General features: G+C 35.3%; 2 protein-coding genes across 4 annotated transcripts in view; one reads left to right on the top strand and one right to left on the bottom strand.

The window, feature by feature from the left end:
* Positions 1–5,249, bottom strand: part of Smr (nuclear receptor corepressor smrter) — a 61,430-nt gene extending 56,181 nt beyond the window's left edge. Inside the window, exon 1 of one of the 2 annotated variants that reach the window (XM_070218768.1) lies at positions 5,102–5,249. The gene's annotated coding sequence lies outside the window, so the exon portion shown is untranslated. The remainder of the gene's footprint in view (positions 1–5,101) is intronic. The other variant, XM_070218769.1, reaches the window with a different exon arrangement.
* Positions 5,250–7,566: 2,317 nt separating this feature from the next.
* On the top strand, positions 7,567–10,373 carry LOC108066861 (serine/threonine-protein kinase prpf4B). Of its 2 annotated transcripts, none has more exons than XM_017155581.3 (2): positions 7,567–8,089; positions 9,543–10,373. In XM_017155581.3, the coding sequence occupies exons 1-2, from the start codon at positions 7,679–7,681 to the stop codon at positions 10,089–10,091; spliced, it is 960 nt and encodes a 319-aa protein (XP_017011070.2). In that variant the 5' UTR covers positions 7,567–7,678; the 3' UTR covers positions 10,092–10,373. The 2 variants fall into 2 exon arrangements, with proteins under 2 accessions (XP_017011070.2, XP_017011061.3); XM_017155572.3 differs by lacking the exon at positions 7,567–8,089 and adding an exon at positions 8,612–9,266 and having other exon boundaries at positions 9,543–10,358.
* Positions 10,374–17,429: the final 7,056 nt, after the last annotated feature.

The following is a 17,429-nucleotide window of genomic DNA, read 5'->3' as shown; positions in this document are numbered from 1 at the left end:
GGCCCGGCTCTTCCTCTTCTCCGCCTCCTCTTCATCCTTCGCCTCCTTCCCTTCCTCCGCCCCTTTACGCTTTTCGGTGTTTTGGGTAAAGTAAAGTATTGATTTTTCGTTTCGTTTCGAGCTTTAATTTAGTGCGCGGCTGGCTTTTTATTTTCGGGCATTTTATATGGGCGTATTAAAACACAGTGGAGGCTCGCAAAATGTACCTAAAAATATATTTCGATTTCTAATATCTCAATGAGATTCAAATTATATTTAAGGATATTTTTTAACTTTAAAACAGTACAATAAAAAGCTCTTTACAATTATTTTGGTTTTGAATGTCAGCAATAGCGTTTTATTTTTGATTTTTATATATTTTTCAAGTATTTACTGTAGGTTTAAAAAATATTTAAAGAAAAATAAGATAAAAAGGCAAATATATGGATATTTTAATTAATTAATATTATAATCTTGCATATTTCTGTAAATGATCCTAATTTTATATATTTTATTTTAAATATTTCAATTTGGATATTAGAAATCGAAATATATTTTTAAATATTTAAAATTCTAATGAGCATGCCCTTAATTCCTAGCTGTAATTTATAAAAACGTATAGTTTTATATATGTTTTTAAAATCTAAATAAATATTTAGCAATTTTTGGGCGCCCTGAGCTAACGTAATAATAATGTTTTAATTAATGTTAATTAAACAGAAATTGTATTTCAACCGCAGCTGTACACATATATTTACTCTTTTTACTTGAATGTGTTGTTGTGTGCATGTTGTTTTTGTTGCGTGCGTGTGCTTTATCAGTTAACACTGCGCTTGTTGTTTTTGCCTGGGAAAACGTGTTTTCCACCTCAAAAAGTTTCCACCGTAGGTTGCATGTATTTCTTTTTTGTATTTCTACACGAAAATATCTACCCACCCAAAAAAGAGACACGCACGTTGCAATTTTAAAAAATGTGCAACGCAAAAATAATAATATACAAACATATATTGCAATATTAAACACACATGCCGCACATGTGGTTTCTTCATTTTTGTAATTTTGCGAAAATAAATCGGCGCGGAATTCTCGACGAAACTTTATAGCATTTCGCATATGTTTAGAATTTGAGTCGAAATTAACACAAAAAGGTTTTTAAATTTCCCTACGAAAACTCCTTCAACGCAATATTCGGATATTTCACAATATTTTACATTCCTTTTGAAGTTATTTATTATATAGATTTAATAATAGTCAAAATAATACAAATTCTCTTAATAATTTGAATTAATTAATGAATTATTTAAAATTCAAATGAAGGTTGTAACTTGTAAGTTGTAATATGAATAAATTATTTAAGATATTATAGATGGGGATTCATCCAAAAAAATGTAAATATTTTAATGGAAAAAAATCAGAAATATTTGAATTTACGATTAATAGTTAAGTAACTCGTAAATGATGTTGAAAAATAATTCCAAAAATATATATTGATATTAAATCAGCGAATTCTGATTCTCCAAGCTTTATATTTATAGTTTCTTCTGGTCTTTCTTTCTTTTATTTTCTTTTCTTTTCCTTTCCTTTCTTCTCTCGTCTGTTCTCCTCCTCTTTCAGGTTCAAGAACATTCGAGGGGCGGAGATAGTGAGAAGGAGCGTGAATGGAGGGACGGATGAAAGGGGACAGAGGGAGGGGCAGATAAGAAAGTTGCGAGATAAGAACAAGAGCAAAGAATTTGCTTTTAAATTACTTTCACATGTTCAAAGTTTGCAATGGAATAATAAGCGGAAATTTCAGACGGGGCAAAAGTAAATAGAACAAAAAAAATAATGATCTACATTTGCTTTTGCTGGCGGGAAAAAATACAAATTATTAATATAAACTTTGACTCTGCGCTGTGCTTTGTTTCGTTTGTGTTTTTAATGTTTTCTTTATTTTGTTTTGTTTTATTTTGTTTTTTGCTTTGTACATATATTTGAGCTTTATTGTTTTTGCCGCTGGCAAACACAAAAATTCCATTAAAATGCCAAGTGACAGTTTTTAGCCGACTCTTTCTTTTTTCCCATTTTTATATTATACACATTTCCAGTTTTTTACTTGCAAGCTAATGAAAGGGAATTTTGAATATTCTTCAAAATTTATTTTATTTATTTATTTATAAAATTTTAAATATATTTTTATTAGGAATCAGTTTTTAACTCCCAATTTAATGGAAATAAAACGGTCATCAAAGGGATAAAGTAAATACCTTAGCAAAAACACAAGGACATTCTTTTTCCTTACAATTTTCTTTTATATTATTTTATTTCTTTCCGTTTGGCTCTTCATCTCCTCTGGCCATCAGTGAAAAGGCGACGTTGCCAAACTTCATTCGAACGTGAAGTTTTTTTTTATTTTTCGTGTGTGTTGCGTATTTCTTTTTGTTTTTACCAACTCGGTTTTTTTTTTGTCTTTCTGGAGAAGGAAAAATCAATATGCGGATTGCGATTGCATTTAAATGAACAAGAAAACGGCAAAGAGTAGCAAAACAACAAGAAAATCTATGTGATGTACACATATGTATGTAAATACATCTGTGATATAATAGTATTTGATTTACTTAAAGCTAAAACAAAACCTAAATATATTATACTTTTTTGAAAAATCAGATTTTCTAAAAGAAAAATCTTTATAACAAAATAAAGTTTAAGACCTACTCTAACAATTTTCAATCAAGGGATTTATTTTGAAGATCCTTTCTCAAATTTCTTTCGTCAATGGCTTTACCTAGTATTATTGCGTATATATTTTGGCTTCTTTGTATTATATTATGTGAGTGTGTGGCAACAAATAAAATATGGTAAGCACGGCTAAAAAAAACCGGTTCAACAAGAAATTCTACGTGCGGCTTATAAGAAAAATATATAAAAAAAATATCAGAAAGCAAAGAAGACAAAAAGAGACAGCGAGCTACAAAAACAAAAACCTCAGGCCACGTATCCCCCATCTACCCATCTACCAATTTAAATATATAGTATAGCTATTCACATTTAAACCACAGAAACGAAATTGGTAATACAAAGTAAATAAAACAAAAAGAAACACAAGTAATATTTGCATAATTAAAATGCTAATGGGAGACTGCAATACATATAGATATAGAAGTTGCTCAAAAGGCAAAGCCAAGAAAGGTATAAATAAATAAAACTACAAATGTATGGAAATATATACCACATATAAAGCGGAGACTCGAAGAACATCAAAAAATAGACACAAAAATATAAAAGAAAAAAACTTGATATTTTTGGCGCCACACGTATGGATGAAAGAAGAAGAAGTAGAGGAGAACGACGAACACATGTCATGGGGAATCGGAATTGGAATTTCAAAAATGAAATCAAGCTGAGTTGAAGAACCAGATCGCGGACTTTAAACTCACGTGGAAAGTCTACAAGAAACCCATTTCTATAGAAGGGTTCTTTTCAAACCAGTTTAATCATATAGGAAATTTCTTATATTTTGGGGTTATTTTTTGAGAGCCAATAGGAAAATAATACTTTTATTTAGAACAAAAATGGCCAAGTTTTTGAAAAAAGTAAATTCACTTCAGGGTTATAATTTTATTAAAAACAATATTTTACTATATTTATGAACATCACATTAATCATTTTCATGTTTAATATTGAACAAGAATAGGTATTCTGTTAAGATAGCTAAAATAAATTTTAGTTTCTCTTGATTAAAATTTTTAGCATATTACCCTTAGTAATATAAAACGTTAATTTTATCGTATAGACCGTTTTTGAAAGTTATAATCCAAAAGGAAAAACACGAATTTGAAGATTTGAACAATGGAATTTATGGATATTTTAAGGTTATAACTCTGCACTTTTTCAAGTTGTCCAGTAAAATATTGTAATATTTATCAAATTGTTAATGCACTTCACTGTTTACCGAGAGAGCATAAAATAATTTTGAGATATTTTGATAAACGAACACGGAAAATTATTATTTATGAAACTGAATTCCATAACCCAATCGATGACGAATTCGTAATTCTAGTTTATTTATTTGAAAACCTGAATTTTAAACACGATTTCAAATATGTTTTTATGAAAATGAACTCATATATTATATATCTCAAGTCAAATCTTATTTCAGAATTATTTAAACCACAAAGAATACTTTTAAATTAACTTTGGTTAATCAAACTAAAACATTGTTTGATAATGATATATGATTTTTACATCTTCACATTTGCACGAATAATTATAAAATAAAACATTCCATCCCAAGTAAGAACCTTTAGAAATGCTCATTTTGAACACAAACTCTTGGAAACCCTCAAGTTATCTTAGATTTATTTGTTGTTCCACTTTTTATTCAAAACTTACCCGTTAGACGTTGAATGATGGTTAAATCCGCGATGAAAAAATCCGTGAGAATCCATGATAATCAGTTTTTGTCACGATTTTAACTTGAATTTAATATTTTTCCTTTTTCATAAGGCACAAATAAAACGCGATATCTTATTTCCTATTGATTTTTCGCATTTTGATTAACGTAACAGTAAAAAAAAGTTAACTTTATAAGCATTATATATATACATATATATTTCTCTTATTTTTTTTAGCGAAGGGGAGGGTAAAAGGCAAATAACGGTACATTTTTATTTTTTTATATTTTAGCACAGGGCGTTGTCGGAGTCGAAAAAAAATTGTGTTTTTCTTTTGTTGTTGTCGATTAACAAATTCTCTCCCCAATTGCGTTGTGTGTATGTGTGTGTGCGACTTCTTTTTTTAAATGTATTAAACAACAAAAAATTAGAACACACGCACACAGGCACATTTAGAAATTTTTCCACTTTAATGGGAGAGCGAGCGAGAGAGAAGGAGGGAGGAGAGCAGAGCGACAGAGAGAGCGAGAAAAAAAATCGCGACGCAATTTTGATATATATTTCATTTTCTTTTGGCTTTTTCTTCAGCTTAACTTCTTTTTTTTTATTCTTCTTGCTGGCACACCGAGACACACACACGAACACACACATATGCACAGAGAAAACCGCACACGAATATAATATATATAAGTATATATTTTTTTTCGCTATTTATTTTTTTTATTCAACGAATTGCGCTGCACATTTACCTCGGTTAATTTTCGTGAATTTGTTATAAATAAATTCGCAACGTATATGTTATCTGGCGCAAACGTTGTCAATTTTTCACATGCTCTGCGCGCAGCACACACCCGAGTTTTTAGCCATTGAACAACGACAACGACAACGCAGCGCCAGCTGGCGAGCAGCGACGCCGGCAGCGGCCGCGGCCGAGGCAACTGCAACCACGGCAGATGTTGCGTCTCAGTTTTTTCCTCGCCCCCTTCGATTATCAATGTTTGGCCTGGGAAAAAGTCGCAAATCGATGGCAACCGATACTGGGAAAGCTCAAGAATAATTGCAAAATTCTTACGAAATTCGTGAAAAATATTTATTTTGAATTTTTAAAAGAGAAAGAGAGAGAAAGCGAGCGAGACAGACGGCTTTTCGCCGTTAGTCCGAACGGCTCGAGCAATGAGCTCGACGTCGAGCATCGAACTGCTTCGAACCGTTTGCAACCGTTTCGAACGGGGCGTCGAACTGCGTGGCACAGTTGCGTCCCAAATTATTTCACATAGTGGAAATTATGGGGAGTTCCTTTAAGATCTTAGAATCTAATTTTAAATAAATAAATATTAATATTATTTCAGTACTAATGCATATAATTTCATATTCCAATACAACATTGAGGAATAAAATTAAGAAATTATTGAAAAATAAATGGTATAATCTAATTTAAAGCATAAATACATTTTTCTTATTGTATTTTATAAATATATTTATTTAGCTATAAGTATACAACAAATTTAAAAATAAGGATATAAAATTTGAATGTTTATTTTATTTTAAAATTTGAAAAGTTAGTCCTTTTTCTTTGGGTGATGGTACTTATGCTATCTATCTTAAATTTTATACTATTATTATTAGACAAATACCCTGTATTACTATTACATAAGAATGTATATATATAATCAATAACTGAAGCTATAATTAAAAAAATAGGTATATCATCTACTTTTAAGCATTGGAGACGACTTGCCAGAGGTTTACGTTTATTTTAATAAATTCCACGCAATGCAATTCCATGTCTATAGGTTTCAGTTACCCATATTTACGTACAAAAAATTTCCACGAAAAGCGATCTAGTGGGTAATGCGAGCTTTTCGCCTGGCAAAACGTTTGATAAATTGAAAAATGAGCCTTTGCAATGGTTTAATTTTCGTTCTTGTGTATTTTCCCCCCACCCCGCCCCTTTGATAATTTTCATTCGTCGCGTTCATGTGTTTTGTATTTCCCTGCTTCTTCTTTTTTTGTGTTTTTTCGTCACTTGCCAATTTGCAGTGAAAGTGAAATGCGCCGAGCGCAGGCGGTTCGACAAGGGGCGGGGTTACGAGGGGTCACGAGGGGGTGGTTGCAGTGGTCGGTGGGCGGGGGTGCAGAGGGCAACGGCCAGCGTAGGCCGAGCCTAAAAAAAAAATAACCCGAACACACGTGCGATTTACCTGCAATCGCTCAATCAGGTTGCATGTTCGCTCCCACTCATCGAACCAATTTTCTAGTCGCGCTTTTCGCTAATTAAATGCGAATCTGTATTTGTATTTCATTTTAATTCTTATTTGTATTTTACTTTATATTTTATTTATTTATGAAAATTACAAAACTTTGATTTAACAATAGGTCTATATTAATTTTGAATCAATTTTATATTTTACAAACTATTAAGATATTTAGAGATTTTTTTTTATAAAATCAAATTATTGTTAGTTTAAGAAAAATACATGTTAAATGTAATATTACTGAAAAATGCTATTCGATTCTGAATTGATACAAATTTGTTCTGATAGTTGAAAAAGTTTTTCTATAATAATCTAATTTACAAAGACACTATAATTAAAGAAAATATATTACTTGATCTAAAAAACAATTCAATTTGCTCTAATCCATAAATATTTGTTGTTTTTCGTTTGCTTTGTTATTATTAGGTCTTTTAGCCCGCGTTTTTCCTATCTCTCTCCCTCTTTCTCCGACTTACTCCTATTTTTCCTCGAATATCTTTTTTACTTTTTCGCTTCCCCCTTTTCTCCACCCCCCGCCCCTTTTAGTTGTTGTTTGCAACCGGCCGGCGGAAGACTTGCAACATTTTTCTAAGCACTTTTTTCTTTTTCCATTTCATTTTGCCAACCACGCCGCGTTGCCAGTTTTCAGTGCAAAAAACACAGGCACACATAAAAGCGGCAACGTCGCAACATGTTCGAAGCGAACTGAAGAGCGGCAACGTTGCGCGAGGGAAAAAAAGCAACTGCTGCAGCAGCGACATTTTATAACAAACATAAATAAATAAAAGAAGCAAAAATAGAAAGAGAAAGAGATGGCAAGACAGGGCGAAGGAGCGAGACGGCACGAAAAGGCCGCTCACACACGTTGCACTTGCATGACATACCGCATCATACAAAGGAAACGAAACCGCAGGGGCAACATCATACCGGGAAATTTATAATATCATTTACAACTCCGTCATTCTCCATCATTCAACGTCAGTCTTTCGAAAAGTGGGGGTGTGCAAATATGATCGAAATTTAATATCGACAATTTATCGAAATTGTCGAAATTTTCACGGTAAAAAGTGAATGAAATCGAAAAGCAGAATGTCCCCCGTGGGCGCCAACAATTTGTACGACGAGCCCGAGGTTATGGAGGAGTTCATCAGCTGTTATCGCCATTTCACCGCTTTGTGGGACAGCAGCAGTCCCGATTATCTATCGAAACAGAAGAAGGAGCCCGGCTATCAGGAGCTCCTGAAGATCCTGCGACGCGTCAACGGCGGCTGTTCGGTTCAGGATGTTAAGCGCAAGATCAACTCGCTGCGATGCTGCTATCGTCGGGAAATCAAGAAGGTCCAGGCCTCTCTGAATGGCTATCAGCCGCGTCTCTGGTGGTTCCATCTGATGGACTTCCTCAAGCCGGTGCTAAACATCCAATCGCCGGTCCGCGTGAAATCGGAGAGTATGGACGATAGTCTCGACGAGACAAGCATTCATGTGAGTAAATATGATATCATTATTATTATCATTATATTATACCTCCTATACGTAAAATGTAACAGGTTTACAAGATAAGATTTAGAAGATTTTCTAAAAACTCTTGTAAAATTTCAATATTTTCTACTTCTATATCTCATTTTGGTGTTTTACTAAGATGTAAGAAAATAAGAGAAATTTAAGATGGTAATAATACTTTTTTTTTATATATATTTAAAAAAAAAAACGTAAAGTCCTAGTATTATTATACCAAAAATGTAACTATTAGATCTAGAAGACTAACTAAAATCCCTATTAAGTGTCAACATTTGAATATGTTTCATATATATTTTTTTTTAAACTTTAGTAAGATGTAAGATAGAGTAGGAAAGTAAGAATTTAAGATGATAATTGTAATTTTCTTTGTTATATGTATATATTTTTAAGAGAACGGAGAGTCCTAATTATATTATACCTATTGTAACAAAAATGTAACTATTAGATCTAAAAGACTATCTGACAACCCTAGTAAGTGTCAACATTTTAATAAATTTAGTTTAGTTAAACAACGGAGAGAAAGGGTTGTTGTTTGAGATTGTATGGGATGGTACTCGCTCTCGTTCGACTTGGTTTGACGGCGGTCGTACGACAATTGACTCGCCGGTCGTACGACAGTCGTTCATTCGCCATGTCGCAGCACAGTCACACGGCCATCGAGTATTGGACCGAGTTCTTCCGGATGTACCGATCGATGCCGGAACTGTGGCTGGTGCGCAGCAAACTGTACCGCGATCGCCGGCTCAAGGACCAATCGTACGGTCGACTTTTGGGCCTGATGCGCGTTTCCGACAGCCATGCCAATATCCATACGCTGAAACGAAAGATAAACAACTTCCGGACTTCGTATCGCCGCGAACTGCGAAAGGTCCTGGAGAGTGACAACAATTATGTGCCCTCGCTTTGGTACTTCAAGGAACTCGACTTTCTCTACGAACTGGAAACCGGCGAATTGCAATTGGCGAACGCAGGTGCCACTCGTCAGGTGGCTCAGGAACAGGAATCGAAATTCCTGCAGGATCATGAAACCATAGCGCAGTTCCAGCCCGTCACGGAATCGGACGAAACCCTGGGATTTATGCAGCCAGATGATCTAACCGAGGAGTCCGAGAACGATGAGGTCCAACAAATGGGCAGCGAAGTGAGTCCATCGATGGGAAATCCTCTAGCCCCAAAATATCGTAAAAATAGAGCATATAATTTAAAATTTTTTTTTAAAAAATTTTCTTAAATAATATTATGTAATATCTAAGAATTACTGGTTATAAAAACTAATATCACCTATCAATGATATTTATAATAATATAGTTTATATGATATCATTATAAGATTATAATATTTTAGGATATATCATTTAAGATTATACATTACATATAATATCATTGTAACATTACCTGGTTATTTTTGGTTTTTTTAGGACGATGATATGTTTTCGGAGCCCTTTCACACCGAAGAGGATGTACTGCGTCTTGAGGCCGTGGGCGATGGCGAGGCGGAGCCAGAACCGGAACTAGAACCGGAACACGATCAGGATCCGGAAACAGAGGCGGAACACAAAGTCGACGATTATCAGGGGAATATCAAGAATAATCCGTATGCCAATAATCCGTCGAGTTCCATAGCTACGGATAAAACCAATCGACGTATCCGTATCCGGCGAAGACGTAGCAGCAATGACACCGATTACGGCGAAACGGGGAGAAAGCGTAGGGTGGAGGAGATTCCGGATAGAGACAGAGATAGGGATAGGGAAAGGGAGAGAGATAGAGATAGAGGCAGGGACAGGGAGAGGGAGAGTGAGAGCGAGAACGAGTGCGAGCTAATCGGAAGGCGGATGGCCACCCACTTCCGGCACATGAGACCCGATCAGCGACTCTACGCCGAACGGATCATCAGCGAGGTGCTCGTCTACGGCCGCATGAATCGCCTTTCCTTCGAGGCCCGCTTTCTTCCGGGCCCCAAATAGGTATAGCTATGTAATATCATCTTAAGAATTTAATCGGGTTGTCATTTAAAACTTGGAAGATCATTTTATTAAAAATGATTTCAAGAAGTTTGTAATATTGTATTAAAATTATTATCATGTCGCCAAGTAAATTGTTTTATATGGTATATAGGAATACAAATAATTATCTTATATTTAATTCAAAATATTTAAATTTTAGTTACTTTCTACACAGGTTTTCCATTAAAAAAAAATGCTGTATTTCCAAATTGTGTTTTGAAATTAAATTGTAAATAAACTTTAAAGCGAACGTTCAATTGTTAAACGTCTTTAATTTAATTTCCAATAATAAATAAAAAAGTATAATAGCTTTTCCAATACAATTTGAAAAAGTTTTTTTTTTCAAAGTTTAGACCGATAAATACGAACCGAAAAATGACATTTTAGCCGCCTGCATCGCGACGCAAAAATGCAAAAATGGCAAATGCAAAGCAGTCGGCGAAAGAGGAGAGGAAGACGCACGAAGGAGGGAGGGGGAGGGGGAGGGAAAGGAAAAAGGCATAAAACAAAAAAACGAACCGAACCGGTTTTTATTCATTTTAAATTTGAGTGAGTGGTTCTGCATGCGGATCCCCACCCTCTTTCCCTCCCCCCTCCTCCACTCACTTCTTGTTTTTCAGCCTCCCTTCTTTTTTGTCTTCTCCTCCTTCTCCGTCTTCTGATTTTTTGCTGCCGACTGCGATTCTTTTATTTATTTTATTTCAGCTTTCTTTGCCTCGCCGCTGGGTTCTCGTTCTCCTCTCTCTTTCTTCGTCACTCCCTCTCTTTTCCGCTCACACGTTCTTTCTTTTTTTGCCGTTTCCTTTGCTTTAGTAACTTTAATTTGTTGGCATTGCCATTGCCGTTATACTGCCGCTCCTCTCTTTCTCGCATTCTATCGCTCTCTCTCTCTATCTTGCCCTTTTACACATTGCTCTATTATCGCTGCACTGGAAAAAAGTTGTAACTTTTACATGGTTTTTTAATTATGTACAGTGAATATTTAAAAGGGATACGTTATTAATATGAAGTCGATAGTTTTAATATTGATATTTCGTATGTTGTACAAAATTTTTAACATTAAATATGTACATATATACAAATCTATTTAACAGCAGTAGGATTTGAACCCAAAAAATTTTTTCTCTTTAGGTTTATTATAATTAATGATTATGTATTTTATTTTTGTCTAAACTATCATCAAAGATGATAAATGAAAAATCAGCTTCCTTAACAAATCGTGAATAATAATTTTAAATGTTTTTTTCTGTGTACTTTTCGGTTAGGTCGGTTCTCTATTTTCTTTTTGTTTTCTTTATGCTTCGCCTTTTTTCCGTCAGTGAGCAAGGTGGTGCGAAAAGTGGATGGTAAATGGCAGAAGGGCCAAAAATAAGAATAAGAGAAAGGGGTTGTCTTAAGGGATATATGTATGTACATATGTATATCTTATGTATTACATGCATATATTTGTGTGTAATTATTTGTGCATGCACGTAACTTGATCACATTTTTTAACTGTTATTTGCATTTGGTCACACCTTTGTTGTTGCCTACCTTAACCGTTACAAATTTAGGAAAACGTGTTTTCTCCCTTCGCTGAAAATTACAAAGATTAAGATGTTTTTTTTTAGAATTTTGACTATTGTATCATTACATTTTATGGCCATAAATTTATTTCCCTGAGGTTCAATATTTTCGAGAACCGATTAGAGGTGCGGTTCGCATTCCTTGAGAATTACGGATTAGTTTTTTCTCAAGTTCTCTTTTATTTTCGCTAATCTTTTAAGTTCTGTGCGCCACATGTGGAGGTTTTCATTTTTCGCATTCGCTTTCTTAACGATTAATTCTCCCCCTGCTTTGCGTTCTGCAAAAAAACCCATGGAAAAAAAATAAAAATAAAAGCCGCCAGCAGGTCATTAATAACTTTAACTTTGTTGCCCTGTCCTTCCTGTTTTGTTTTTGTTTCGCCTTGCTCTGAATTTTTATTGCCGTTGGTCGTTACTTCGCATTCCTCCCTTCATTTTCGTCCTCTCCATCGCCCTTCGCTTTTGCTGTCGATTCTTACAGAGAAAAGAAAAAGGAATCCCCGTTTCGATAGAGAAATAATGTTTCTATGTTTGTAGTAACAAAATCGAGGGTTCCAAACCGAAATTTTTTTTAATTTTTTCCCAAAATATATTTGACATATTATATTTTACTATCAAGGGTACCCATTTTTCGTTCTGTGTATCAATTTTGCCGTTGGTGTTTTTCTTCTTTTTCTTGCATGCTTTATTTTTGGGCTCTTCGCTTTTGATGTCGACTCAGTTGTTGTAGCCGGCATTTAAGCCGTCTCAGAAAAAAATAACAAAGTTTAGCCAAATTACTGGCCTTCTTCTATTCCACACACACAAACACACACAGATGATCACTGGAAAAAATGCAAGGTTTATTTATGTATATTTTTAACTTTTACATGGGCTTTAAAAGGGTTGAACTATTGATGGGGTTTACTTGATAGTATTTACAGGATACATATAAATAAAAATATTTAACAACCACTAAAAGATAATATATATTTTAATTATTTTAATGTAATGTTTATACATATATATTTTTTTAATTTTTATCTGCATTTTTAGCTTATTTTTTTGGCGAGTGCATTGAAAATGAAACTTGTAGTTTCTGGAAAATTCGCATGTTTGAAAGTTCAGATGTCCACTGTACTGTGAGTGTGTGTGTGTGTGTGTCGCCATTTGCCTTTCTCAGCGTCTTTGGTTTTGACATGTTGGCGTCTCCCTCCTCATCCTTCACTCTCTCCCCTTATTCGCCCTTTTCCTCTGGCAAACAGTTTTTGGTCGTAGTCAACCGCAATAATCCATCCCCATCTCGGCATGTACATACATACGTACATATGTGTGTGTGTGTTTGTGGCACAAAATGAAAATGGCAAAACAAGGTCAAGTGTAGGGAGCAAAGTTTGTTTGAGTGCACACACGCACACAAACGACATATAAACAAATGAAACAAAAATAAGAAACATTTAGTTCACATAACTTTTTCATCAAGCAAAACTCTTGAGATTCTGGTGTGTATCTTTATATGTATGAATGTATTTCTTAGATATTACTTTGGAAAGTTCTTTTACTTTTAGTAAATAAACTAAGTTCAAAAACTGAAAAAAAATTTTAAAAAATTTAAAATAAAAAAAAATTAATATACAAAAAAAATTTACTAAGATAAAAGTTTGGATTTTGTTCGAAATCACAAAGAAGTGAATTTTTCTTAGACAGAAAAAGGCCTACAAAAAATACTAGAAAATTTCTTAAGATGAGCTTTAAAAAAATAAATGTTTTGTATTTTGTTTACATGTGTTCAATAGGTACTACCCAAAGTTGCAGGGAAAAGTTAAGTTTTAGGCCTGTGAGTCACGTTCAACAGGCTCGGTCGACGTCGACGCCGGCAGAGGCTGCATTTTGAGGTTAACTTTTTGACGACAAAATAATTTGCACAAAGGTGCAAAGTTTTTTGCGTAATTTTTTTTTTTGGAGAGCTGAACTTGACGGATGACACTCAGTCGTTCTGCCCGGGCCTCTGCCGACGTCGACTGCGCAACGACACCTGTGGCTATGCGAAAAAGTCGACGAAAAATGGGGGAAACGTGGAATAAAATAAAACAACCCTCGTCTGAGATTTTGCTGCCAATTTTTCGCAGGCCTATGCAGTAATTCCCCATCTCTCTCGCTCTCTCGGCCTCCCTCTCTTTCTCTTGCCCGAAAAAAGGTGTGACGTAGAAGCCAAAACACACACAAGCAAAACAAAAAGAAGAAATGGCAAAAAAAAAAACAAGAAGCTTGGAAACAGCAGCTGAAAGTGTAACTAAAATACACACACATAAAATTATATACCAATAAACACACACACGCAAGCCTGGCAAAAAAAAAGAAATCTAAATAAAAAATTAAATGGAAATTTCTGATATAAAACACATACACTCACGCAGAGGCGAAGTGAAGTTTGGCAACGCGGCACTGGGACCGCGCAGTCGCCAGAGAGCGACGCCGGCAGACACAAAAACAAACAGTAAGGAATGTCGGACGCGTGAGTGCGACCGCCAGATGGCGGGAGAGTGAGTGAGTGAGTGAGCGGGCGGGTGGGAGAGTCGGTGAGCGAGCCAGTGCGTCAGAGAGTGGCCTGCGTTGTTTTTGCGCAGCGCCGCACGGCAACAGCGCACAGTGGGGCAAACAGCGGTCAAAAGTGGAAAGCAAAGTAATCTAATAACTTGTTATATTATTATTTTAATAATATTATTTATTAGTTTTATATAAATTATAATTAATAAATAATTATATAATTTTTAGTCCATTTATAGATTGTAAAGTAATCATTTCCCCACTGTGCCCCAGTAGCTGGTTGATGAGAAGAGAGGGCAAAGAGCAAGAAGTGCGGATTGCAAAAAAACACAAGCAGCCCTGTGGAAATTTTGGCGAATTTCAAAAATTACATTCTGAGATAATACACATTTTATTTGCGTGTTTCACTTGATTAATAAATTAGGCTAAACAGCATAATTTTCAAATCTCACAATTTGCAAAAATTTTAATGTATGTAACGAAAAAGTGCTAAAATGTATTTCTCTCATAAAAATCATCAATTGTTCATTGTAACTTTGTATCTACGAATTCGCCACTGGGTCTTCGTTTACCGCTTGGTTGCTTCTTCTTCTTTGCCCTCTTCCTCTTCGCGTTGGTACAAAAAAACACAATTTTTTTCGCTACAATTTGACACACAAAGCAGCTGTCTGCATAAGCACCGCACACACGTACATACGTACTCAGATACAGCGCACATACATTCATTACATACATACGTACATCTTATATATCTCACGCTGTGTTGCCATAGATACAAGCAGACACACGTAATTCATATGTACGCATGTACGTATGTTTGTGTGCGCGGGAGGGAGAGGGCTATTTGTTATCTACTGCGCATTGTCTTGATGTTGTTTGCGTAGTTGTCTGTATATGTATGCAAGTGTGTGTGTGCTTGAATGTGAAGATGAAGCAGAAGTGGAAGAGCAAGAAGAAGCACAACAGCATACCAAATAACTAGCGCAGACGTAAAAGAAGAGAGAGGGAGAGGGAGAGAGCTCACAAATCAACATGACACGACCAACACAACAACAAGCAAACAGAACAAACCGGCACATTCAACTTCGGCACACACACGCAAACATTCACACACCACGAAGAAGAAGAAGAAGATGATGATGATGAAGAAGAGGAGGAGGATGGGGATGATGACGATGACGATGGAGAGCGGGAGGGGGAGAGGGGCAGCCGAATGACACGCGAGACTGATGCGTGCGAGCGAGAGAGCACGAGCGAAACGAAAAACGAAACGAACGCGTCGAAATAAATAAAGCAAAAGGGACAGTGAGAGAAAAATAATAAAAATAAATAAATTAAAAAAAATTAAATAATTATTTTGGATTTTCGAAAATCTTGACTTTGTGTAAGCGAAAAAAAAACAGTTTTACAAATTAACAAATTTCTATTAATAAATTTCTAAAAAAACAAAGAATTACATTTTTCACACTGTGCAGCTATGCCAGCAAGGGTCTCAAATAAAAATAACAAGAATAATAATATGAAAAGCGAAATAAAATAAAAGCATACACAGAGTGGACTGCGAAATTCTCGGGGGCTTGGGTTTTCTGGGGGGAGGGGGGTTGCGGCGGTGGATTTTGGCGTAACCCGAAGCTGGACATGCAAAAAATATTCAAAGACGTGAAGCAAAAATGTTGGGGGCGAATTCTCGGGTCTTTTTTTTATATTTTCTTGTATTTTTTTGGGGAGTTTATAGGGAGATGGGGTAAAAAACGGGTCAATCAATGTACAGCCGGGGGGGAGGGGGTTAACGTCTTATAATCCGCTTAAGATTCACCGAACATCAGCAGGGCTCACCACGTGCTAAAGGTTCTTATTTTTGTTGCTTCTGTTTACCTGCCAGTTACTCCCTTCGACTGCACGCTGTGCATCTGGATACCATCCATACTATGTAAACCCCCCTTCGATGTCAAAATAACGTGACCGATTTGGTTGAGGTTATGCTGGGTTAGTTTTTTAGGGAACCCATAAAGCTGTTTAATATTTTGAGGTAGTTGTGAACAATAATCACATTTTATTTTATTTAACTTAATAGTAATATTAAAACAAAATAAAAGATATAAATACAAAAACTTTTAAGAGATTTCTGTATTACAGGGTTTTCTATATCTTCATATTTCTTTGAAATCCCTTCTTCTCGAATGGTTAAGTTCAAGGTTTCAAGTACAAATGTGGAAGTCTCCTTTGACGTCATCCTGCGAAACTGACATTTCTGTTATCCCCATGACCACCCTTCAATATTTTACCCACAACAGCGTAGGAGGGTCGAAATAACGTCAGCAATTTATTGAAGGTTTCAATTCTTTGATTCTTATTGTGAAAGAAAGCTCTTTAATAACATCTATGGATGTGTTTTAAAGTCAATCGTTGCAAAGTAAAGTAAATGAGAGATTATTATGTATCTAAATAAATACCTTAAATTAAAACCAGTGAATGAAATTAGTTCTTGATTTCTTTAGGATTTCTTAAAATATTTTTTGTATGTATGTGCTATCTCTATGAGGTAAGGAACCGACATAAACAATAATTTGAGCATCCACTATAGAATTTTTGCATTGTATACCGAGTGTGACTTGCGAATCGTACCAAATAAATTATGTTTGCATTCGGTGCCAGGTTCCATAGATACAGATACAGCTACAGATACATACATATATACATAGATAAGGTGGGAACGTGATTCCCCCAACCGCAGTGGAGATGCGATCATTCGCCCCATTTTTCCTATTTATAACCCCTCGTACTGCCCCTTGGATCCCCTACTTAAACACATGTCTGTTCGTTTCGAGTGTTGTTGTTAATTTTTGTTGATGTGTTTTTATTTAGATTTTTTATTATCGCGCGCCGTTTTTTTTTTCGGCTTATCATTTGTCCTACCTCTCGGTTTTTTTCTCCCTCCTTTCCCCCCTCTCTCACACACACACATATTCGACCTAACCCACAATTTAAGTTGATGTGATCTTTGTTCGCCGCGCGGCCAATTCACAGTTAAGCCATATCAACAGAGATAGGAAAGTGGGAGAGGCGGGGCGAATTCGAAAGGGAGGGCAGGAGAAAGGGGCGGGGGAGGGAGAGCAATAAACCTAACCTGAATCTCAATCTGAATCTACAACAACTGGCTCTTTTGGTGGGTGACATTGCAAGAGACGGGAGACAAGAAAAGAAATGA

The sequence above is a fragment of the Drosophila takahashii genome, chromosome X, assembly GCF_030179915.1.
Source record: "Drosophila takahashii strain IR98-3 E-12201 chromosome X, DtakHiC1v2, whole genome shotgun sequence".
Lineage (NCBI taxonomy): Eukaryota > Metazoa > Arthropoda > Insecta > Diptera > Drosophilidae > Drosophila > Drosophila takahashii.
This window is presented reverse-complemented; position numbering and strand designations above follow the sequence as displayed.

Bases quoted from the DNA above. Each gene is read 5' to 3' on its own strand.
- LOC108066861 (XM_017155572.3), top strand. From the start codon at position 8,673: ATGGTACTCGCTCTCGTTCGACTTGGTTTGACGGCGGTCGTACGACAA. The intron at 9,267-9,542 runs GTGAGTCCATCG...TGGTTTTTTTAG, and splicing joins TCCAACAAATGGGCAGCGAA to GACGATGATATGTTTTCGGA.